Consider the following 24,788-nt stretch of genomic DNA (forward strand, 5'->3'; position numbering starts at 1 on the left):
GACAGGTCAATAAGCGCTGTTATCGCCTGCATCGTACAGACAAGGGACCAGGGACTGAGACAGGCCGGAGTTGGCACGACCTCCTGGTCTGATCTGACTCATAGGATCAGGGCCCCAGCTGGAGTGTGAGCCCCAGGATGGGGCCTGGGGGGCCTGGTTCCACAGACTTACACCAGGGCCGGTCTGGGCTATGGGCGAGGAGTGAATGAGTGAAGGAAGGAAGGAAGGGTCCTTGGTCCTACTCCACGCACCCATTATTCCCATAAGAGTGTTCTTCACACCCAGAAGCCTCCCTAGCAGGAAGCAGCTCTGAGATGCCTCAAGGCTGCAGGACATGGGCAGGTGCTTCATTAGAACAAACAAGGCCGTCTGACATCGAGCTTGATTTTTCTCCTTCCCACTGATCACCACTTGACACGTACTACGACTTCATCCCTATGGCCTGTGCCCCCCAGCATAACGCCAGCTCCGTGGAGCAGGGAATTTGGTTCCTGCTGGGTCTCACCTGGCAGGTGTGTAGGAAGGTGACACCATTTGACCTTGAAGTGACATCACCTCTCTGAGCCTTGGTTTCCTCACCTGCAGGATGGGAGGATGGTGCCCCCCTGCAGCAGTTGTAGGGATGCAACGAGACTCTGCCCGACCTGTCCTCAGTGCAGGGGACACAGGCAGGGGCGAGGGGCTTCCCTTCGCCTCTTTGCAACCAGGGACCTTGCGTAAGAAATGGATTTTTATGGACATTGCAGTGTGAGCATCTTCTTTTTTCTTTTTTCCTTTGATGATAAAGCTTTCTGCAGTCGAGCTTTATTTTATCAGAAGAATAAGAGATTATTAAATTAGTTAAACAGCCCAAGAAGGAGATTTCCAAAGGGACAAAGGAAGGAAGCATCTCTCCCAAGACAACCTCTGCTTTGTCTTCATTCTTCATGTAGTCGATAACAGCAACAGCCATGGTTTGAATGTTTGCAGTGTTCCCAGGTGCTGTGCTCTTGTACCCAAGTTCTTTCATTTATACCTGAGAGAGAGGCACCATCTCCCACTTAAGAAATTACACGATGGGCTTTGGAAAGTGTGGTGAAACCTGCTTGAGGATGTGGATGTGCTGAGACTCAAATCTGGGTCTGTCTGACTTTGAAGCCCCTGGTTCTTTGCTCCTTAAATATCCAGAAACCCCCAGTCCTTTCATTATCAAATAATCTTCCCTAACAGCAGTCAGTGCATCGTGTGACAAGGATGCTTTAACTATTCATGTTTAGTTGTGTAGAAGGAAACTTGATCTCATTTCACGGGAGTCACTGTTGCCTATTTCTCCTTTCATTTTTATAACTTCTTCCTCTGTCTCCAAGGGCAATTTGTGATGATCAAGAACAAAGTGAAGAATGTAGCAAATATAAGAGGATTCTCAGCTGCCTGTCTGGCCACCTGTTGTTCCCCAACCCAGAGGCAGCCTGGGGGTGTCCTTGGCATCCTGGAAAGGTGAGCAGGGATCCCTTGGTCCAGTTCCCAGGGCACCTGCTAGGGCTGCCCCTGTGAGGCTGGACTTGCTGCGGGAGAGCAGGAGGCGTGGAGGAGTCTGGCCAGAACAGCCCTGCCAGGCAGAGCCCGTGGAGGTGACCGGCCGGATGGTCACTTGCTCTCTGTGCTCAGTACCATCAGCTGAGCTGGTAGACAGGTAGGTCCTGGAACTGGTGGGGGTCCTACAGGTGACATACCCCAAGGTAACTTGTGGTTGCGGATTACCTGGGCTGACCAGGGATCCCCTCCAGGTTCCTGATCCCCTGGACGAAGGTGCCTCTCAGCTCAGCTGCATGGAACTCACTGCTGTGCCCTTCCCACCTGCTCCTCGTTCCTGATAGGAGGGAGTCCGCACTCCTCCCCACGGAGTTCAGGTCTTTGTGATCGGCTCGGCCTCCCTCTTCGGCTGGTCTTCTCCTCCTGCCCCCGTGGCCAGTTCCATCAGGGCTGATTGGGGGAGGGGTTGGCTGTCACCCAAATGGTCAGGAGGGTCAGACAGAGACAAGGGGATGATGGACTGTCCATCACACCGGCAGATGGAACCTCGTCAGGTGCGGTTTCCAACACCTTAGACAGAAAGAGACAGTCTGAGTGAGATGGACTCTTTAGGGAAGCAGACGTCTGGAAGCAGGAAGAAATTCCAGAATCCCAGGTGCAAATACACAGCGTTCAATCCACACGCTGTACAGCAGGGGTGGCATCCAGGTCACTGTCAGGGACCTGGATCCTCCATCCGGCTCCTCCACGCCATCCAGGTGCTCATGGGGAACTTCACAGGTCTTTCCCATCCCTGTGGGGGTCAGACCCCATGCTGACCTCTCATCAATGCCGGTGGCACCGGGTCAGGGTCAGTGTGGGGACCGAGAGACACGTTAGCCCTCATGCACTTTGATCAGGGCAGAGCCCCAGCCCCGCATCAAAACTCATTGATTCTCACTCTGTGCACAATTACACCAGTTTCCATACTTTCAGGCCCACCAGGTGCTAGAGGCAGTGCACAGGGAGAGGGGGAGTGGCCGAGATGGGCAGACGCAGGTGGAGTCCAGGGAAGGAGTGACACCTGGGAGAGCGTCAGTGACGGGGCCACCGTGAGAAGCTCTGTGAGCATGTGGTGAGAGGCCGCCTGCTCATCAAACGTCATAGTTCTGAAAGGGACTGAGTGGCTTCTCAAACCCACACTGCACAGCAAGATCCATGCATTCCTCCCCCAGTGTTCGCTGAGCATCTACTGTGTGCGGGCCCTGGCTGGGAGCTGAGCACGTGCTGAGGACCAGATGGGTCCTGCCCTCAGTCAGTGGGGGAGAAATGGAGACGCTGTTACCCTGTGATGAGGATACACCTGAGCTGTGGGGAAACAGTTGGGGGTGACTAACTCTGACCCTGACCTGGGTCTGTAGTGAGAGCTCCCTGAATACCCAGGGAGTTTGGGCATTTGGAGACCATCTTCACTTCTCAGGGAAGCTGACCGAGGTGGCCCAGATTGGGGGAGGGACTTGCTTGACATCCTGGACCTGGGTCTCTCCAAACCTGCGCTCTGTCCCCAGAATCACCTGGCCTCGGGGTCTCAGGGGACAATCACGGTGACAATGCCAACCCCCTTCCTCATTCCCAAGCCACATAGCAAACTTTCCCATGCAGAAAATAATTACAACTCCAGAGGTTAATTTGTAAGGAGACAGTGAAAATGTGTTATTTAAATAGTGATTATTAAAATCCTGCTGGGGATTTGCTCCTTAATAGGTAATTATCTGTGACCTAATTGTGAAAACAATGTAGCCAATTCCATCTAGCTCTTCCCGCTTAACCCAGGGTTTATTCTGGGGAGTGGCCCAGTCCGTTACATCAAAGATATTTGCTTAAAAATGTTTCTGTTAAATCCAAACTGAAGTCACTTTTGGAAATTTCTCTGAGAACATGCTGATTTTCTAAGACCTTGGCCCCAGGTGTCTGAGTGGAGATGCTGTCACAGACTTGAGAGATTTTTGCTGTGCAAATTACTTCCCCCTCATGTGCAGCCAGAACATATCAAATCATTTATGCACTTAAACATTTATATAATTATTTATTTGCTTACTGTTTCTTAGACTTTTATGTCCATTCATTCACTCGCTTCTTCAGGTTTTTTTCATTCATTTGTTGGTCTGTCACTGGTTTCTCCACATGCTCATTTATGTGTTACTTCATTCATTCATTCTACTCCCATGCGTGTCCTTTCATCCACTCGTCCTTCCTTCCATTGTCCATTTGGGCACCCAGCTCCTCACACAGTCACCAGGGATTTCTTCTTACATCCTTTCTTTCCTTGGATCATTCATTCGCTCACTCCTGATGGTGCTCATTCATTCATCGCTTCGTTCATGCACTTATTCCATGATTCTTTGGTTCATTCATTTACTCAACAGTTCATGTGTTTTCTAATAAATTCATTCATCCACACATCATTTGACAAAATTCACTACTCTATGACTGTACTCTATGTATTGGATGTCCCTGCCACCGCCATACCCCCAGCATATTCACGGCATCTCAGTAGAAAGGGCCCTGTTACTATTATTATTATTATTTTTATTATTATATTTTTTTTTTTGCGGTACGCGGGCCTCTCACTGCTGTGGCCTCTCCCGTTGCGGAGCACAGGCTCCGGACGCGCAGGCTCAGCGGCCACGGCTCATGGGCCCAGCTGCTCCGCGGCACGTGGGATCTTCCCGGACCGGGGCACGAACCCGCGTCCCCTGCATCAGCAGGGGGACTCTCAACCACTGCGCCACCAGGGAAGCCCCACATTTCATTTTAAGGTAATTAATAAATGGAGAGAAATAGGGTGCAGACTTTTGCAACCAATAGAAGCAGAAAGGTAATGAAGGATATTTGATCTATACAATGGACAGAAGCAAATGAGTCAAAAAGAAAACAAAGGAAGAAGCAAAGGAGAAAATCGGGGTGGATAGAATGCACAGGAAAGATGAAGGGATCCGACTCTGTTAGCTGTCATCTTGTGATTTTAGTTAATGACTCCACTCTGCTGAGTCTTCTTTTTCTCACCAGCAAACTGGAGACCACGGCATGTTTTGTTAAGGGTTATGATCGCACATCCATCTAAGGCCTGCCAGGAGGATCAATGCAGTGAGCACCACAGGGGAGGAAGCTATCACTGTGATCATAGATGCTCTATGCCAGGCATGTCCCCTGTGTGTCCCGAGCACCATCTCACTTGCCCTCACAACAGCCCCATAAGGCGGGTACCACCATCATCACCACGGCACGTGGGATCTTCCCGGACCGGGGCATGAACCCGCGTCCCCTGCATCAGCAGGGGGACTCTCAACCACTGCGCCACCAGGCAAGCCCTGTTATTATTATTATTATCGTAAAATGTAAAACACACACAGAGGAAAGCATACACATCGTAAATCTACAGCTCAAAGAGCTCCCAGTAATTGAACACACCATTGGGATGAGCGCCCACACCCTGGAACTTGTCTGTGCTCTTCTCCCTCTCTCAGTTGTCATCTTAGTTTTGGGTCCCGTGTTAGCAGAACTTAAGGCTTCAATGACTGCAATTAAGTTGGGAGGTGAAAAGAAACACTTGAGGGCGGAGGCGAAATGAGCCGGGGAAGGGAAGCCCTCCAGAAAAGCCTGTGTTCAAACCAGGAGGCAGTGCTGCACACACGTGCACGAGAAAGGGGCCCTCATCAGGACAGCTGGCTGCGTATTTACACACCAGCTACCTTGCCGTTGGTCACCATAGGTCCCAGCTACCTCGCCGTTGGCTGCCTTAGGTCGAAGGCTCTTCCCAGGGCTGGGGCATTAATGCTGGGACAAAAAAGTTCTGCCACACAGGGTACTGGGGTAGGATTTGGTGATCAAAAAACACCCCCTCGGGGCTTCCCTGGTGGCGCAGTGGTTGAGAGTCCGCCTGCCGGTGCAGGGGACACGGGTTCGTGCCCCGGTCCGGGAAGATCCCACATGCCGCGGAGCGGCCGGGCCCGTGAGCCATGGCCACTGAGCCTGCGCGTCCGGAGCCTGTGCTCCGCAACGGGAGAGGCCACAGCAGTGAGAGGCCCGCGTACCGCAAAAAAAAAACAAAAAAAACACACAAAAAAAACACCCCCGGGGCCAAGAAATGCAGGGGCTGGTGGTTGGAAGTTGGTCCTGGACTGAAGTGGTAAATGCAGGACTTTCAACGGTAGCCCATCAGCAGGGTCACCAGTCCCACCACCTCTCCAGTCCCTGCCTGTTTACCATCCTCCATCCCACTTTCACTTGGACTTACTGTCACGTTCGACTCAGAAGGATCCTTAATCACAAACAGGCCTGAGGGCTCTATTTTATGCATTGGGGAAAGTGAGCCCAGAGAGTAGAAGCAAAAGGTTCCAGATCACTGGGTCAGCTCTGCGAGGACCCAAGCCCCACCCAGGCCTCTGCTCAGATTGAGGTGACCTCTGACCTCACTTCTGAATTCTCTGCCAGAAACATTCACCAAGAACAAAACCAGCAAACAGAAGCTACTGCCTTTGAAAAGCCAGAGGTTGAGTTGCTCCGGGGGGCTGTCTTTGCTTTTTAGAACTCCTCCCCCAAACAGACACACTTAAAAGCCACATTTGCAGATGGAAGGTGCCCATTAGCCGCAAGCCAAAAGAAATGCATGTGATCACTTGCCCCTATGAACAGAGCATGCATGATGTAAGTACATCTCGTTAAAGTCCCATCTGGAGGATATATTATAGGAGGAAAGGGTTTGACCTGGGACAATTCAGTCACCATATATGCACTTCAGTGCCTACACTTACTTCATTTAAATTGAGAAAGAGAACGTAGCCTTTAAAGGTTACCTTCCTTCAAAATGTTCTGGGTCTGTGCCGTGTGAGCACATGGGGAATGTGTGAAAGTTTGGTGTTTGTCACTTATCTAATCCCACCCTCTGGTCTTTCTCTACTGCTGCAAAGACCCAATTTTCTGCAACTCATCACCAGCAAATTCTCTTTGCAGCCTGAGTTTGCCATTTTCATCTCCTTGAAGAGACTGGACACAGCTCCTGGGCCAGGGGACACGAGGCCAGGCAGCTGAGAGATTATATGTCAGCTCTGTCATTTCCATCATGGACTACTAATAATAGCGACCATCTCCTGAGGGCCTACTATGTGCCAGGAGTGGTGCTGGGGGTTTTAGACAAACTTCACTGCAACTCTGCAATGTGGAGGCTTATTTATGCTCCCACCATTGCCTCCTGCCTGGATTATGTCCAAGCTGCCCAACTGGTCTCTCTGATTCCACAGCTCTGCTTGCCTGTAGATCCCACCCCACCCCTGCCTATGGACACCACAAAAAGGGACGGTTTTGCTCTCAGAGTGAATTTTGGCCATTGAGCAAGCACCACTCCTACCCCCAGCCTCACCCTCCTGGTGGTCTGTCTTCAAAGCCTCCTGACTCCATCCTCCAGAAACCTGTAATTCCTCAATTAAAGCTGTGTGGAGGGGAGGGAGATACAAGAGGGAAGAGATATGGGAACATATGTATATGTATAACTGATTGACTTTGTTATAAAGCAGAAACTAACACACCATTCTAAAGCAATTGTACTCCAATAAAGATGTAAAAAAAAAAAAAAAAAAAAAGCTGTGTGGAGAAGCTCTCTCTTCACTACCATACAAGGCACACTGATCACAGGGTTTCGGATAGACCCTGGCTTCCATACGGCCCAGGAGCACACCCGCTGTGAACCCCCAGGTTCTGAGTGAACTAAAGTTCCCAGCACATTGTGGATGCTCAGCAACGCTGGTGTGCCTGCTGTGAGCTGAGCTCCTGGTCCATCCAACTGGACTTGGGTTTTGGTGAAGGGTCAGGCAGGTGGGGGTCAGAGGAGTAGGGGTGCCCTTCCTGACGTGCAACCCAACACCCATATCCCATACAGCTTCCCTTGGGGTCTGGCACACGCCTGGTTTCAAGGCAGAGATGACCTCACCATGGTCTTCCCAACTGGGCAGTTCACATGTGAGTGGGGCAAATGAGCCCAGGGCACTGGAGAGAGTCCAGTCCCAAAGGCAGGGAGAGGGAAGAGTGGGAAGCGTCTGGAGACAGAGTCAGAGTAGCGGGGAATGACACAGAGAGTCTGGGAGACAGCATGGAAGAGATGCCTGGGCCAGAGGAGGGTTCTGTATAAAGGGCCAGGTCAGCTGGTCCAAGGTGAGGTAAGAGAGGAGAAAAGTAGAAATGTATATTGCCAACTATCCAAACCTCTAGCGGACTCTCTGCATTTTCCTCGTCATTGATTTATGAAGTAATGGACATATGGAGGCACATGCTTTGGCCATCATGTTGGAGATCTCATTTGACTCTAAAAATAAAACTGTCCCTGAGAGGCAGTTGTTATTAGCCTCATGTGTCAGGTGAAGCAGCTGAGGCCCAGAGATGCTGAGTGCCTGGCCAGGGTCACAGACCTCGAAAGAACCTGGATCCACAGCGGGGGCTGCCTGAGCCCAAGGGCCATGACCTCCCCACTGGCCACGTTGCATCTCACATCAGCAGGTCCAGCTGGACAGCGTTTGTTTCCCCTGCAAAGTACAGACGTCTGGAAAATGTCTGCTTCTGGCCCCTCTCCCGCCTCAATTTGGCTCTTAGGCAGGAGGGGTCTCACAGGCAGGAGATGTGAAGACTAGGAACTCTTGCCAGCCTTGCCTGTGGAGAGGCAGGCCCTGCCACCGTGAGTCAGCACAAGCCCGAGGGACCCGGCATAGACCTGTGGGGTCTCCTCTGATCCGGAGCTGGCGCTGCCCCTACGCCCAGCTGTTCAGGGAGGGGTGTGAGTTCCCCTCACCGTGGGCACCTGCTCTCACGTGGTGCATTTTTATTTCAGTCGACAAGTGTAACTCATTTAAGGCTCTCTGCTGGTTATTTCATGTCTCCAAAGCATGCTCTTCATGGAAAGATCAATTCCAAGGGAACACCTAGTTACCGAGGACTACAGCCCAGGACACAGTCTCTCAGAGAGCTCCGAGGAACTGCTTGGAAGAGGCAGGGGGTGGTGAGCATATATGTGATTTTGGAGAAGGGCTACATGCACTCACACACGCATCTTGGTAGAAGGTTGCTGCTAGTCACAAGGCACACGTATCTCAGCTAAAGATTTTAGTGCTTTTCTTTTTTTATTTATTATAAATGCTTTATTTATTTATTTTTTTCACAGAGGAAGCTTGGTGGTGGAAATGTAGCCATTTGATGCTTTTATGACTAAGAGTTAAAGTTCAGGCTCTCTTTCTTACAGAATGTAAATGTGTACCAACACATGTATCTGTAATTGTTATCAAAATTAAGCTTAGTCACTAAAAGAAGATTCACTGTCTGAACTTTCTTCTGTATTTTTTTTTTTTTTTTTTTTTTTTTTTTATGGTACGCAGGCCTCTCATTGTTGTGGCCTCTCCCATTGCGGAGCACAGGCTCCGGATGCGCAGGCTCAGCGGCCATGGCTCACGGGCCCAGCCGTTCCGCGGCATGTGGGATCCTCCTGGACCAGGGCAGGAACCCATGTCCCCTGCATCAGCAGGCGGACTCTCAACCACTGCGCCACCAGGGAAGCCCTCTTCTGTATTTTTTTCACCTTCTACATCAGGCACTGGGGCATCTGGCCTCTCAGGAAGATCTGGGTCTAGTCCTTCCGATATCATTATGTTTCTTATTGCCATCACTGGAACACCCACTTGAGCCATTTTGAGATATCTGGCATATCTTATGTCCTTGGCTACAGTTAAGATATTTTCTGGTGTTACTTCACTTTCCCGTGGTCCAGAGTCTTGTAAACTGTTCTGTGATTGCTCTGAAGTGGTTTCAGAATGTGTTTCATTTGTGATCCTAGTGACACTTATAGGAGATACTTCAAATATGACATCGTCTAGCCCTGGGATAGATGACAACTTTGCATCTAAAATATTGAGAGTTGTTTCAATTTGCTGGATACGAAGAGAAAGGTCTGCCAGTTTCTCCTCAGAAACTGTAGAAAAGGGGTTGAGGAACTGTACAGTGTGCACCACAAATTGGTTTAGAAATGCCACCGTTCTTCTCTGTGGAATAGCTGGCACCTTAGTCAGGTCTATGCCTAACCCCGTGAGAGGAAGCCCGTCCCCATCCGTCTCCTCAGTGGGCGGGGGACCCGGGGCTCACCCACAAACCCCTCCCTGACCCGGGCCGCCCAACCCGGGAATAGCGTCCTAGTGCTTTTGTAAGTGTGGGAAGATGCAACAAATTGGGTTGTCTTTGGCTGGGGCTAGGTTGTCAATCAAGGAAGGGTGGGGTTTGGAGACAACTGCCTCCTGCTGCCACCAGGCCAAGGGATCTGCGGGGTCACCACCACTCAGCCCTGCCCTCCCCTCGGGTGGAGAAAGGGCTTGGCTGGGGCGTCTGTGCTGTTGGTCACTGGCCTCCAGCTCTGCTCAGCATGGGCTCAGCCTTTTGGGCAGCTGTCCTGTTGGTGGAGTTGAGCATTTTGTGTTCTGGGAGGCGTGGCCTGGCTATTCCTGCTCTCCTGGGGAGTCTGGGGGAGCTGAGGGCTCTGAAGCAGCAGGAGAGACCTGCCAATGAGACGAACGAGCAAGGCCAGAATCCCAGGGCTAGGTCCCTGAGGCACCCAGGGACCCAGGGTGCCTGGTCCTGGGACGGAGCCCAGGCGTGCCCCAGGCCCAGGTCAGCCACAGTCGTGTAGGCTGTCAGGAACTACAGGGACAGGGTTTGCTCAGATGTGGAGGCCTGGGGTTGGGAAAAGGCGGAGTCTTTGGGAAATGACCAAGCTGCTCCCACAGTTCAGGGTACAGAGCGGGCTGGGCGCTGCTGGGGCTCTCTGGGTGCAGGGGAGCGCAGGCCACCGCCAGGGTCCAGGCTCTGTCACCAAGGGCTCCGCCTCTGCAGCTACCAAGACCTGGGTTTGGATCCCACTTCTGACACTACCTGCCTGTAGGATCCTGGGAAAATGACTTGACCTCTCCAAGACCTAGTTTCCTCATCTGTACAGTGGATTCTGGGCGCCTCCCATTCCAAGTTCAGTTTGTCCACGTGCAGATAGGAGGTGAGAAAGTGCAGGCCCTCGAGGCACAGGCCCACCACCCTCACCTTCTGAGGGAGCTGGCAGGCAGGAACCCTCACATCTGACTCTCCAGGGTGCATGGAAGACCACTGGCCATGGACTGGGAGTCAGGTGGCCTTGCAGGCCCCTCCACGTGTGGCCCTGGGGCCCCGGGGGCCATGCCCTTCCCCTTGCTGCCCTAAGGGCTCTGTGAGGGGAGAGGGACCCCGAAAGGAGTAAGGAGAATTGTGGCATCTTGGGGGAGGGGGAGACCTGGAGGTGGTCCAGGCCCCCCCTGATCTCACAGGAGAGGAAACACACATGTTCTCCTCATCTTCAGGTCATCCCCAGCCCCAGGGATGACTGAGGAGCTGAGTCCTGCTTGGTTCCCACTGGCCATTCAGACCCATAACTCCTCCGTGTAACGGCCCCTGTCTCAGCCCTTTGCCTGTGGAGGCACCTGGTGCTGGGCTCCAGAAAAATGAGGGAAAAGGGAGGGTCCCCCAGGGACGTGCCCCACGTCCAAGTGCACACAGACTGGCCACTTCGCGGTTTCCCAAGCTCATCCCCTTCCTTCCCCAGCTCTCACCAGCCTCCACCCCCGTTAGGTGAGTTTCCCTGGCTGCTTCAGCCCCTCCCTCGCAGGGTGGCTGGAATCATACAGGCCGCGCGGACATGGCAGGGGCCCCACCAGTCTCCTCTGCCTGATCCCCACATCCCTGCCCCTGGGCCTCAGGGCCAGATGGGCCTTTGTCGCACAGCTCAGCAAGCCCTGTCTGCTACCTCGCCCAGTGAAGGGAGGGCATGGGAGCAAGAAGGCAGGTGGATGGCTTCACAAAAACATTTTGTCATCCACTGTTTTTTTTTTTTTTTTTGCGGTACACGGGCCTCTCACTGTTGTGGCCTCTCCCGTTGCGGAGCACAGGCTCCGGACGCGCAGGCTCATCGGCCACGGCTCACGGGCCCAGCCGCTCCGCGGCATGTGGGATCTTCCTGGACCGGGGCACGAACCCGTATCCCCTGCACCGGCAGGCGGACTCTCAACCACTGCGCCACCAGGGAAGCCCATCCTACCACTTTTGAGGTGCCAGGGATACAGCAGCAAAAGGTCCAGGTCCTTGCTGAGCTTACAAATAATTGAACTCACTTCTCTATTTTTTTGAGGGGAAAACTGAGTTCTGGAGAATGTAAGTAACATTCCCACTTTATAGGTAAGGAGAGTAGATTCAGAGAGGTCAGGTGGCTGGATTGAAATCTGACACCTAGTGAGCAGCAGAGCGGGATGCAAAGCATAGTGTGTCCCGAGCCGGCGCACTAGCCACTGTGAGAAACTGCCCAGGGCCCAGCGCCTGCGGGGACGGGGACGGGGACGGGGATGCACCGTGTCGGGGTGTCGGGGGCTGTGCAGCCCTGGCAGAGGTTAATGGTGTGTTACTGCAGGGGCTCCCTTTGCATCCAAGGGAGGCAGGATGCCTTCAATCATCAGAAGCAGGTGTTCTGTGTTTGCCTCCTGGATGAAGTCTTCCTTGAAGGTAATAAGTAAAGTGGGTACATTAGGGAAGTGACAGCCCCAGGGCTTGGCCGGGGGAGGATAAGGGGGGATGTGGTGCAGACCTAGAAAGAGGGGTTTGGCCACCAGGACAGAAGATACCGCGAATGGAGGCTTTTCTGTGAGCCCACAACACCCCCGCCCCAGGGAGAAGGGGGCCTCAGTCTGTGCTTTCCTCTGAGGACTGTTGTGGGGAGGGCAGTGGGGGGCAGGCAAGGCAGCCCTAGAGGAGGAGTTAGGCACACGGGGATCCCCCAACTCCCTGCTGTGTGACTTTGGGCAAGTTGCCTTCCCTCTCTGGGCCTCAGTTTCCACATCTGTAGATGGGGGACAGTGATTTGACCAGCCCTGCCCTCATAGGGTGGTTGAGGACATGAGCCTTAAAAGCTGCACAGATGGACACCCAGGAGCAGAGGGGCAGTGAGGGCAGTGGTTGGGGGCCGGGGGTGGAGTCGGCCACAGGTCCTGGTTCATATCCAGCCTGTGACCTCAGGCAAGTTCTTTCATAGTGGCCCAGCAATCTTGCCACTGAGCTCTTCATCCAAAGCTTTTAGCCTCCATAAATCATTTTTAATAATGTACCACCTTGTAATTACTGCAAAGCCTCCAGAGGAATCAGATGCACTTTAGACATAATGAACTAATTATTGTCGGGTAAGTCACAACTGGGGAGCAGGGCTGGATTTCACACAGAGTCTCTGCTGCTGAGCACCAGCCTGGGGACCATCTCTAACAGTGACTTAGTGGGAGCTCCAGACTTATTCCAGGTAAACAATGGCCAGGATTTGGGAAGGGGACTGAGGCACGGGTTATACCTGGAGGTTACTGAAAACCACATCGCTGCAGATAAGGGCAGTGGGAGCGTGGGATGTGTGTGGGTCCCCTTCAAGGCTCCTTAGCGACAGGTGGGTGACCTTGGGGCTGAGACTTAACCTCTCAGATCCTCAGTTTCCCCACCCAGAAGGTACAGCTGTTGAACACTCCTTCACAGGGAGGATGTGAGAGTCACAGGAAGCTCTCAGCATGGTGCCTGGCACACAGCAGGAGCTCAGAGAAGCAAGTGGCTGTTGACTTGAGATGGTGCCCAGGCAACTTGCTGAGCTGGGGTAGGGAGCCTTAGCTTCCAGCTCTCACCTGTCCCATCCCTGGTCTTCTGAGGATGCTCTGGGCACCACTTGGCAGCAGGAGGGTGGGTCAACATTGAGATGGCCTGGATGTGGAGCAGTGAGGGTCTGGACAATGTCCTTCCACCAAGGTAGACAGGAAGGTGACAGGTGATGGGAGACAGAACCTGACATTCTGGTACAAGTGAGAGATGGCTGGATGGACCAGGCCAGGTGTCCAGCAATGGGTAGTATGCAGACAGGAGCAGTTCCATCCATCAAGGAGGCCTGCTCTCCGGCTCCGAACAAGGCTCCAGGCTGTGGAATCTGGGGTGCTGCTGGTGCTCCACCCCTGTCCCCTTGGCACCCCTGTCTCAGACTTGCTGAGTCTCCTACTTTAAGGATCCTTGGTGCTTCCTCTGAGGGCTTCCTTTTGGCCAGCACACAGAGCAAGCTGGGGTGCTGGGGAGTTGATGCCTAGGACCAGTCCTCAGCCAGCGAAGGTTGGGGTTGGATGTAAACCCTCCCATTGCCTTGCCCCTCCCCTCCCGTGGGGCAGCTCTGAGATGTGTTCTGCATCCATCACCTTCCAGATTGCCCCGAAGCCGGGACTGAGGCCCTGCTGCTGCCGCAGTCACCTGCTCAACACGCAACGTTTCCTGGCTTCCCTCCCTTCCCTGTCTCACTTCCCCAGTCCTCCTGATGCTTACCTGGACCACCTTCCCAATAAACCACTCACCCTCCAACCCTTATCGCAGGGTCTGCTTCTGGGGAAGCCAAGACAGGGGGTAAAAGGGGAGGAGTGGCCCCACGGGAGCAGAGCTGTGACCCAAGCTGTGGTAGGGGGACCTCGGTACCAGGCAAGGGTCCGAGGTGGGGATTTGGTCTCTGGAGTGAGGCAGGAGCCCATCACCCCTCCCCAAGGATGGTGATGAGGAGGAGGTAAAAGTGGGAACAGCAGAAGGTATCACAGGCACCTCCTCCATCAGGCACGGCTCACACGAATATTTATGGAACATGGCAGATCTCATTTCATCCCCCCTATGATGGAATGACTTTGGAACCACTTTTATCCTAAGTCTAGAATCCTATAGTTTTAGAGGTGAAAGTACCTTCACAATCCCTTGGTCGAGTGCCCAGATCTTGGTTTCTAATATGATTCTAAAATGAAAGGAACCACAGATCCTCAGAGGAATGGCTGATTCTAGGACTGAGGAAGGGAATATACAAGATGAGCCTGGGGCATCCTGTAAGAAAGTAAGGAAGTGCTCAAACACAGAATGATGGGAGCATGGCAAAGGGACAAAGGAACCTAAAGAGCCCCCCCAAAGATGATACAATTTGAAAAACGAGATAAATCATACAATACTAAAACTAAAACCCATGAGCCCATACTGATATGAATAAATAAATGAATAAATAAATAGAAGAGGAGAGACAAATCTTCCTTACAGAAGAATTCCAAAGAATTTATACTCCCTGCTCCAAGAAATAGAATTTAACTCCCTAACCCTTGAATTTGGGCCATACTCAATGACTTGCTTGCAAAAAATCAAGCATGGGAAGGGCAGGAGGGGGTGAATGGGGAATAACTTGGCAAACATCACCTTAACCACGTGACGGATGTTAACGTTACAGTGATAAATCCTGTGGGTAGCATGTGGCCCCAGAAATGCTGTGATGAGAAGGGCACTTCACCTCTGTGCAATTCTCCCCCAGTCTAGTCATGAAGAAAACATCAGGCCAACTCAAACTAAGGAGTGTTCTGCAAAATGTTCCTCAAGACTGTCAAGGTCATATGGGGCAGGAAAGGCTGAGAAACTGTCAGAGACCAGAGTGAGGAGTGAGGAGATACAAGGACTAAATGTAATGTGGTGTGCTGGATGGGATCATGCAACAGAAAAAGGATATTAGAGGAAAAACTAGTGAAAATAGAATAAAGTTGAGTTTACTTAACAGTGATGTGTCAATGTTAGTTTCCTAGTTTTATTTATTTGTTTATTTATTATTTTTGGCTGTGTTGGGTCTTCATTTCTGTGCGAGGGCTTTCTCTAGTTGTGGCGAGCACGGGCCACTCTTCATCGCGTTGCGCGGGCCTCTCACTATTGTGGCCTCTCTTGTTGCGGAGCACAGGCTCCAGACGCGCAGGCTCAGTAGTTGTGGCTCACGGGCCTAGTCACTCCGCGGCATGTGGGATCTTCCCAGACCAGGGCTTGAACCCGTGTCCCCTGCATTAGCAGGCAGACTCTCAACCACTGCGCCACCAGGGAAGCCCCAGTTTCCTAGTTTTAACAAATGAACCCTAGTTATGTTAACGTCAAGGGAACGGGGGTGAGCAGTACAAAGGTACTCCCTATACTCTTTTTGAAACTTTTCTGTGAATATAAATTCTTCCAAAAATAAAAAAATGGATTAAAAAAACCCCACTCCTGGCTTGATTCCCTCACTTTAATACGTGAACAAAGATCTTTCAGTGACTGTGAAGCTGGGGAGGTCCCCGCTGGGAGAAGGACGTCGGATCTCATTGTCCTCCCAGCCTCTCTACCCTCCTCCGAAGCCCTTCAATAAAATGGCTTGATCCATCCCCCACCAAAAAAAATAATAATAATACGACTCGGAGAGGCTACCAGACTGCAGAAAGTTCTCATGCGGCATTAGTGGAAAATCCAGGGACGGCCTTCCTGAGAGTAAAGGGAACCTGACCAACAGAGGCGTAGACAAATCTGAGGCTTACTTTTCTCACCCAACGAGGTGTCTGGAAGGGGCTGGCGAAGGGCCAGTGGCTCCAAGATGCCATTGGCTCAGTCTCCTCCTTTATCTCCCCTCGATGTCCTCCACGCACTCAGGCGCCCCTGAGGTCGCATCGCCGTTGCTCACCAGGGCCTCGGGGCGCCTTTTAGGATCAGTGGCAGGTTGTCCACGGAATTTCCCAGAATGCCCCAGGAACCTCTGCTCCCATCTCATTGGCCGGAGCTGTGTCACATGACTACCTGCCGAAGGGGAAATGTGATGTTTATAAGTAGGGGAAATTGTTGTCCCGGACAAAATAGGGGTCATGTCAGGAGGAAAGAAGAGGAGGGTGACTATTGGTGGGCAGCCTGCAGTCTCTGCCCCAACATTTACAATCTCATTTTCATGTTTGCTACCCCCCTGGATCCACACAAGCATGTTTGCTGTGATCAGGCAGTGAGAGGCTGAGCCACTTGCCCGGGACCCCACAGGAGTGGCTTGAGGAACCAGGCTAGAGCCCGGCTCCCTGCAGCTCCCCAGATCTGCCCTCCTGCCCTGCGTTGTCTGCTCTCTCCGCTCTCACCGTCCCAATTCTCTGCCTCTGCAGCTCCCCAGACCAGCTGGGGTTGGCACATTCTCCCAGCCTGGAGAGGAGGGGTCAGTGGTTTATCACTTATGGTTCTGGCAACACTTTAAAGTTGAGACCCACTTTAAATAAACCTGCTATTGACTTGTCACACTCCTGCACTGCTAGTGGGATGTTCTCTGCAGTAGTCTTTGCGGAGGACACTTGAGCAGCATCTATCACAATTCAAAAGGCAGTTAGCTTTTGGTCCAATAATTTTACTTCTAGGAGTTAGTGATTCTGAAATGCTCAAGGATATGCATTTATGCAAGGAGCTTATCTACAGCATTATTTGCAATAGCAAATAAAACATTGGAGACAACATAAAGGTCCATCAACAGGAGATTGGGTAAATAAATAATGATGCATCCATGCTACTGAATACTAAGCAGTCATTAAAGAGATTGAGTTTGGTCTCCATGTACTAACATAGGAGAATCTCTATGACATAGTTTTGAACAAAGAAAACACGTTTCTTGAAAAATATGAGCAGCATGATGAAAAAATACTCTATCTGTCTTGGTTTGGCACAGATAAATATGTGGAAGGATGTGCAACTTTGTTGGGAGACCCTTGGGAAAATTCATCACAGGTCTGAAACTCACATGTCCCTTTCCAAAGCCATTTATGCATTAGATCTCATCCTTTCTCGTCTGCTCAAGAACATCACCCCAGCAATTCTCTTCTTCCTTCTGCATTATCAAAGTTCCCCTCTCCACTGGATCACTCCCATCAGTGTGCAAACACGCCAGTATTTATTTCTACAGCCACAAAGAATAAAACATGCAATAAAATTAAAAAGAAAAACCACCTCTCCTGCTACAAACACATTTCTTTGCCTTATCTTTACGGTCAGACCTCTTGAAAGCATTATTTATACTCATCACTTCCTACTTCTCTCCTCCAATTTTCTCTTAACACACTCATATCAGGATTTCATCTCCACCTCTTCATCCAAAACTGCTCTTGTGAAAGTGACCAATGACCTCACACTGTCACATCCAGTGATCAGTTTTCAGCTGTCATCTTACTCAGCCCATTACTCCCTCCTCCTTGAAACCCTCTCTCCCCTCTGTGCCCATCCTCTCCTGGTTTTCCTCCTACTTCCCTGGCTGTCTTTCTCCATCTCTTTTGCTGGTTTCTTCTTGGCTCCTCGACTTGTAAACTTGTGCTGTCCCTGGGCTCCATCTTTGGTCCTCTTCTCCTTACCCTCTCTCACTCTCCTGGGGACCTCGTCAGATTCATATTCATTACAAGCCATTCATATACTGGTGAATCTCAGCCTAGACCTCTTCCTGAATGCCAGGCTTATACATCCAACTGTCTATTCAACATCTCCACCTGGGAGCCCAGCAGGTATCCAATATCCTTCACACATCCCAATTGACGTCCTGTTCTTCACCTGCCTCACTTCCCAACCTGCTGCTCCCACTGTCTCCCTCAGCTCAGTTAAGGCAACTCCATTCTCACAGTTTCTCAGACCAGAAACCTGGAGTCATGCTTGACCTATCACATCCCATACCACATCTATCAGCAAACATGCTGGATGCTTTTCAAAACATTTGCAGAACTTGACCACTTCTCGACTCCACAGCTACCTCCCTGGTCCCCCACCCCAGTCACATCATCTCTGTCTTGAATTATTGCAATAGTTTCCTAACTGCCCTCCCTGTTTCCTTTTTCCTCTAAGAGTCAGCTCTTCATAAAAGGTCCTGTGTGATCCTAGTTAACTTGTCATATCACGTCCATCATGTACCCAGAACATTTCAGTGACTCCATTTCAGTCATGGAAGAAGCCAGGGTCCTTGCAATGGCTCACCCAGCCCTACATGAACTGAGCCCCTACCCCTACCCAACCACCTTGCTGACCTTATTCCTACCTACTATCTCCCTGCTCCCTCTTCATGCAGCTGCAATTAGATTGTGGGTAGAGCTGGAGTGGGGGTGGAAGAGTAACATCTGGGGACTGGCTAGCCATTTTTTTTCTTCCCCTCTTGTTGTCTCAAAGCTTCTCCATGCGGTCTCTTTTGGTGGATGAGTTTGAATTTCCTCATGATAAAGGCCTCAGGGCAGTCAGAATATTTATATGGCAGCTCAAGGCTCTAGCATGAATGTTCCTAAGAATGAAGAGAAAGCTTTATTATCTTCTATGAGCTCGCCTGGAAGACACATAGTGTCACTTTTGTATTCTATTGATCGACCAGACAGTAAGCTTACTCTAGGTTTAAGATGAAGTGGCATAGACCTTATCTTTCTGTTGAAGGAGTGTCAAAGAATTTGCAGACATGCTTTGAAACTGACACAGATAATGTATATTGTTCTTAAACAAAGTCTTACAAGATTCTGAGTGACCTTCTGGTAGAAAGAGTACATGTCAGCACAGAGAGAAGAGGATATGAAATGATCGTCAATGTCTGTCTAAAATTCATTCTGTCTAAAGATTATGTCAAGACCTCTGCTTCTGGCCATCTTGGAGTAGCCTCATTTCACCCAGGTATTCCCTCTGACAACTAAAATCTCTGGACATAATTCAACAAAAACTCAAAGGAACACTCTGGAAGGTGGAAAGAAGGAAGCAGACTTCCCAGGACCACAAGACTTTAAGAATAACATGGTGGTGAGTTCTTTGAGTTCTCTTATTGTGTCTCATATACCCTAGACAGAGTTCTGTAGATGTCTCCAACGTGGAACAATGAACAGGCACAGGCAAAAACATAAATTCCAAGAAAATCCTATTTTTCTCTAGGCAAGTAACAAGGGTAAGGGTTGTCTAACATACAAGAACATTTTGAGGCCATACCACCTGATCTAACCGAACATCCATGGGAAAACAACGCCACATTCATATGATATCAACAGGGCAAACAGAGAGATGATCTTCCACTTTCCCCACACCCCTGAAAAGTGGGTGGTGGTGCTCTGATTTCCCCTCTGGTGGTGTCAGCAGCGTCCAGTGGTGAGCAGAACTTCCACCTCTATCTAGCATCAGTACAATTGAGTGAGGTAATGTGAGGCAGGGTTAGTCAACGCTCCACTCACCAGCCACCCCACTCTGGTCTCAGCAGGGAACCATGGAGAGATGGACACACATTGGGCAGCAGCAAGGTTGAGTGAGGGAAAGTGAGGCAGTGTTAGTCAGCTTTCTGGTCTCCCCTACCTTCTATTGTTTCCATGGGGCTCAGTGAAGAACTGAGCTTCCACTCCCAGCTGGCAGCAACAAGGCAGAATGAGGTGGGCTTGTGAGGCAAGATTGTTTGTCACTCTAGTCTGCTTGCCCTGTGTCAATGAAGACAGAGTCGTGACTTCCAGCTTCTTACGTGTTGGATTGGAAATTGGAAGTCTCTGCAAGTTTTTTGTTAATGTTGTTTTGCTTTGTTTTGTTTGTTTTAGATTTCTTGGGTTTTTTTATGTAGACAATCATATCATCCACAAGTAGGGACAGTTTTATTCCTTCCTTACCTGTTTGTATGCTTTTCTTCATTTTTATTGCCTTATTGCACTGGCTAGAACTTCCAATACTATGTTGAATAAAGTGAGACCACACCTCCTTGCCTTGTTCCCAATCTTAAGGTGAAAGTATTGTCCTTCACCATCAAATACAATGTTAGCTGTAGGGTTTGTTGTTTTTGTTGTTGCTTGGTAGATGCTTTTATTACATTGAAGAAATTCAGCACACTGTATTCCAAGTGTGCTGAATATTTTTTATCATGAATAGGCACTCAACTTTATCAAATGTTTACCCATCAATTTATACCATCATATAATTTTTTCTTCTTTAGCCTGATGATATGGTGGATTACACTGACTGATTTTTGAATATTGAAGTAGACTTTCACACTTAGGATATATCCTACGTGGTCAAAGTTTATAATTGCTTTTATACATTACTGGATTCAATTTTCTGATACTTTGTTGAGAATTTTTGTATCTAAGCTCATGAATGATTTTGGTCTATAATTTTCATTTTTGTACTGTTTTTGAGTGGTTTTGGTATCAAGGTAATTCTGGCCTCATAAAATGAGTCATGAAGTGCCCTCTCCTATTCTATTTTCTCAAAATGATTGTGTGAAATTGGTGTTAATTCTTTAATTATTTGATAGGATTCTTAAGTGAAACCATCTACTCCTGGGGATTTTCTCTTGGGGGAGCTTTTAAATTATGAATTCAATTTCTTTAATTGTTATAGGGCTATTCAGATTGTCTATTTCATCTTGGTTGAGTTTTGATAGTTTGTGGTTTTCACAAAATTGGTTAATTTCTTCTAACTGTAAGTTTATGTGCATGAAGTTGTTCAGATTATTACTTTACTATAATTCTAGTGGCTGTAAGATATGTAATAACATCCCCCATTTCATTCATGAAATTGATTATTTGTGTCCTCTGTTTATCTTTGTCAGTCTTTCTAGAGTTTTATTAATTTGTTAAATTTTCCCAAAGTACCAGCTTTTCATTTCATTGGTTTTCTCTATTCTTTTCCTATTTTAAAATTAACTGATAGCTGTTGTCTACAAGAAACCTATTTTTAAATATAAAGATTAAAAGTAAAGGGATGAAGAAAGATATACCATGCTGGCATTAATAATAATAAAAAAGGCAGAGTAGCTATATTAATTTCAGATAGAGCAGACTTTAGTTCAAGGAAAGGTATCAGGGATAAAAGAAGACATTGCATAATATGAAGGAGTCAATTCTCCAAGAAGACATAACAATTCTTAATGTGTATGCAGCTCATAACATAGGATCAAGTTATGTGAAACAAAAAATGATGGAACTGCAAGAAATAGATGAATCCACTGTTATAATTGGAGACTTCAACACTCCTCTGTCAAAATGCACATGTGCAACAGGCATAAAATCAGTAAGGACATAATTTAATTCAACTACACCACCAACTGGATATAATGCATATCTATAGACTACTTCATCCAACAACAGCAGAATACACATTTTTGTCAAACTCACATGAAACATTCACCAAAATAGACAATATTTGGGGCCATAATACATACCTTAATGCATTTAAAAGAATAGAAATCATATAATGTCTGCTCTCAGACCACAGTGTGATTAAACTAGAAACCAAGAGCAGAAATGTAGCTGGAAAATCTCCAAATACTTGAAGGTTAAACAAAATACTTTAAAATAACACATGAGTCAAAGGAGAAAGCTTGAGGAATTAAACAATATTTTGAATTAAATAAAAATGAAAATAGAACTTATCAAAATTTGTTAGATAGTGTGAAAGTATTGCTTAGAGGGAAATGTATAGCAATGAATGTGTATGTTAGAAAAGAAGACAAATCTAAAATCAATCAAAGTTTCCACCTTAAAAATCTAGAAAAAGAAGAGGAAATAAAACCCAAAGGAAACAGAAATAATTTAAATTAGAGCAGAATCAATGGAATTAAGAACAGGAAATAAATAGAGAAATCAATAAAACCAAAAGATGTTTCTTTGAAAAGATCAATAACATCAATAAGCTTCTAGCTAAGCTAACAAAGAAAAAAAGAGTGAAGGCACGAATTACTAATATGAGATATGAAAGAGGAGACATCGTTACAGATCCCATGGACATGAAAAAAAGATAATAAAGAAATACTATGAACAAGTCCATGCCCACAGATTTGATAACCTAGAAGAAATGGAACAATTCCTTGAAATACACAATCTACCAAAGCTCACACAAGAAGAAACAGATGATCTTAATAGGCCTATATCTATTAAAGAAATTGAATCAATAATTAACAACCTTCCAAAACAGAAAGCACCAGGCCTAGACGGTTCCCTGGTGAAGTATACCAAACATTTAAGGAAAAAATTATACCAATTCTCTATAATCTCATTCAGAGAATACAATCAGATGGAATACTTCCAAGCCTATTCTATGAGGCCAGCATCACCTTAATGCCAAAAGTAGACAAAGACATCACAAGAAAAGAAAACTACCCACCAATATCTCTCGTGAACATAGATGCAAAAATCCTCAACCAAATATAAGGAAATAGAATCCAACAATATGTAAAAAGAATTATACACCACAACAAAGTAGGATTTATCCCAGGCATAAATCAAAAATTTATGTTTCACCATTCAAAAATCAATTAATGTACTCCATTACATCAACAGGCTAAAGAAGAAAACTCACATGATCATATCAATAGATGCAGAGCCATCATTTGACAAAATGTAACACCCATTCATGATAAAAACTCTCAGTAAACTAGGAGTAGAGGGGAAATTCTTCAATTTGATAAAGAATATCTATAAAAAAAAAACCCTAGTGCTAACATCATACTTACCAGTGAGAAACTTGAGGCTTTTCCACTGAGAAGTCAAGAATGTCTCCTCTCACCACTGCTTTTCAACGTTGTAGTGGTAGTCTTACCTAATGGAGTAAGACAAAAAAATGAAGTAAAAGGTATATGGATTTAGAAAAAAGAAATTAAAATGTCTTATTTCATAGATGACCTGATTGTCCATGTAGAAAATTTAACAAATTGACAAAAAAAAAAAAAACCCAAAACAAACAAAAGAGAAACAAACAAACCCTCTTGGAACTAAGAAGTGATTACAGTATAGTAAGATTGCAAGATGCAAGATGAATACATAAAAATCAATCATTTTCCTATGTACCAACAATGAACTTATGGACTTTGAAATAAAAATCACAGTACCATTTACATTTACACCCCCAAAAGGAAATACTTGGGTATAAATCTAATAAAATATATACTAGATCTGTATGAGGAAAACCAAAACTCTGATTAAAGAATTCAAAGAACTAAATAAACAGAGAGCTATTCCATGTTCATACATAGGAAGGTTCAATACTGTTAAGATGTCAGTTCTTCCCAACTTGATCTATAGATTCAATGCAAAACTAATCAAAATCTCAACAAGTTATTTTGTGGATATCGACCAATTTATTCTAAAGCCTATATGAAGAGTCAATAGACCCAGAATAGCTAATACAATATTGAAGGAGAACAACAAAGTTGGAGGATTGATGCTACCCAACTTTAGGACATACTATAAAGCTACAGTCATCAAGACAATGTGCTATTGCTGAAAGAATAGACAAATAGATCAATGGAAGAGAATAGAGAACCCAGAAATATACCCCCATAAATATGGCCAATTGATCTTTGGCAAAGAAGCAAAGACAACACAATGAGGAAAGACAGTCTTTTCAATAAATTGTGACAGAACAATTAGACATCCACATACAAAAAGATGAAAAATGAATCTAGACACAGATTTTCCACATTTCACAAAAATAATCTCAAAATGGATCATAGACCTATGTGTAAAATGCAAAACTATAAAATTCATAGGATATAACATAGGTGAAAATCTGGATGACCTTTTGTTTGGTGATGACTTTTTAGATATAACACCAAAGACAAAATTCATGAAAGAAAGAACTGATAAGCCAGTCTTCATTAAAAATTAAAAATCTCTGCTCTACAAAAGACACTGTCAAGAGAATGAAAAGACAAGCTACAGACTTGGAGAAAATTGCAAAAGACACACCTGATAAAGTACTGTTATTCAAAACATACAAAGAATGCTTAAAACTCAACAATAAGAAAACAAATAACCCAATTAAAAAAATGGGCCAAAGACCTTAACAGACACCTCACCAAAGAAAATATACAAATGCAAAACAAGTATATGAAAAGATGCTCCACACTGTATGTCATCAGGGAAATTAAATCAACAGTGAGGTACCACGGCACACCTTTTAGAATGGACAAAATCCAAAACACTGACAACAACAAATGCTGGTGACAATGTAGATCAACAGTGACTCTCATTCACTGCTTGTGGCAATGCAAACTGGCACAGCCACTTTGGAAGACAGTTTGGCAGTATCTTACAAAAGAAAACATACTCTTACTATACTATCCAACAATTGCACTCCTTGGTATTTACCCAAAGTAGTTAAAAACTTACATCCGCATAAAAACCTACACACAGATGTTTATAGAAGCTTTATCCATCTTTGCCAAAACTTGTAAGCAACTGAGATGTCCTTCCATGAATGACTGGACAAACTGTGGTATTACCATTCAGCACTAAAAAGTAATGAGCTGTCAAGCCATGGAAAGGCATGGAGGAAACTTGAAGGCATATTACTGAGTAAAAGAAGTCAATGTGAAAGGCTGCACACTATATGAATCCAACTATATGACACTTTGGAAAGGCAAAAGTGTG

General features: G+C 47.3%; 1 protein-coding gene across 1 annotated transcript in view; it reads right to left on the bottom strand.

Moving 5' to 3' along the window:
- Window positions 1-4,202: 4,202 nt before the first annotated feature.
- LOC132502667 (uncharacterized) overlaps window positions 4,203-24,788 on the bottom strand; it is a gene marked incomplete at its 3' end in the record, with an annotated part of 59,733 nt that continues 39,147 nt past the window's right edge. The window contains exons 4-7 of the mRNA XM_060118701.1: window positions 16,530-16,590; window positions 10,150-10,218; window positions 9,137-9,641; window positions 4,203-4,306 (exon numbers count right to left, since the gene is read on the bottom strand). Coding sequence (XP_059974684.1) covers window positions 4,203-4,306; window positions 9,137-9,641; window positions 10,150-10,218; window positions 16,530-16,590 — 739 coding nt within the window. The remainder of the gene's footprint in view (window positions 4,307-9,136; window positions 9,642-10,149; window positions 10,219-16,529; window positions 16,591-24,788) is intronic.

Source organism: Mesoplodon densirostris, chromosome 2 (genome assembly GCF_025265405.1).
Source record: "Mesoplodon densirostris isolate mMesDen1 chromosome 2, mMesDen1 primary haplotype, whole genome shotgun sequence".
Lineage (NCBI taxonomy): Eukaryota > Metazoa > Chordata > Mammalia > Artiodactyla > Ziphiidae > Mesoplodon > Mesoplodon densirostris.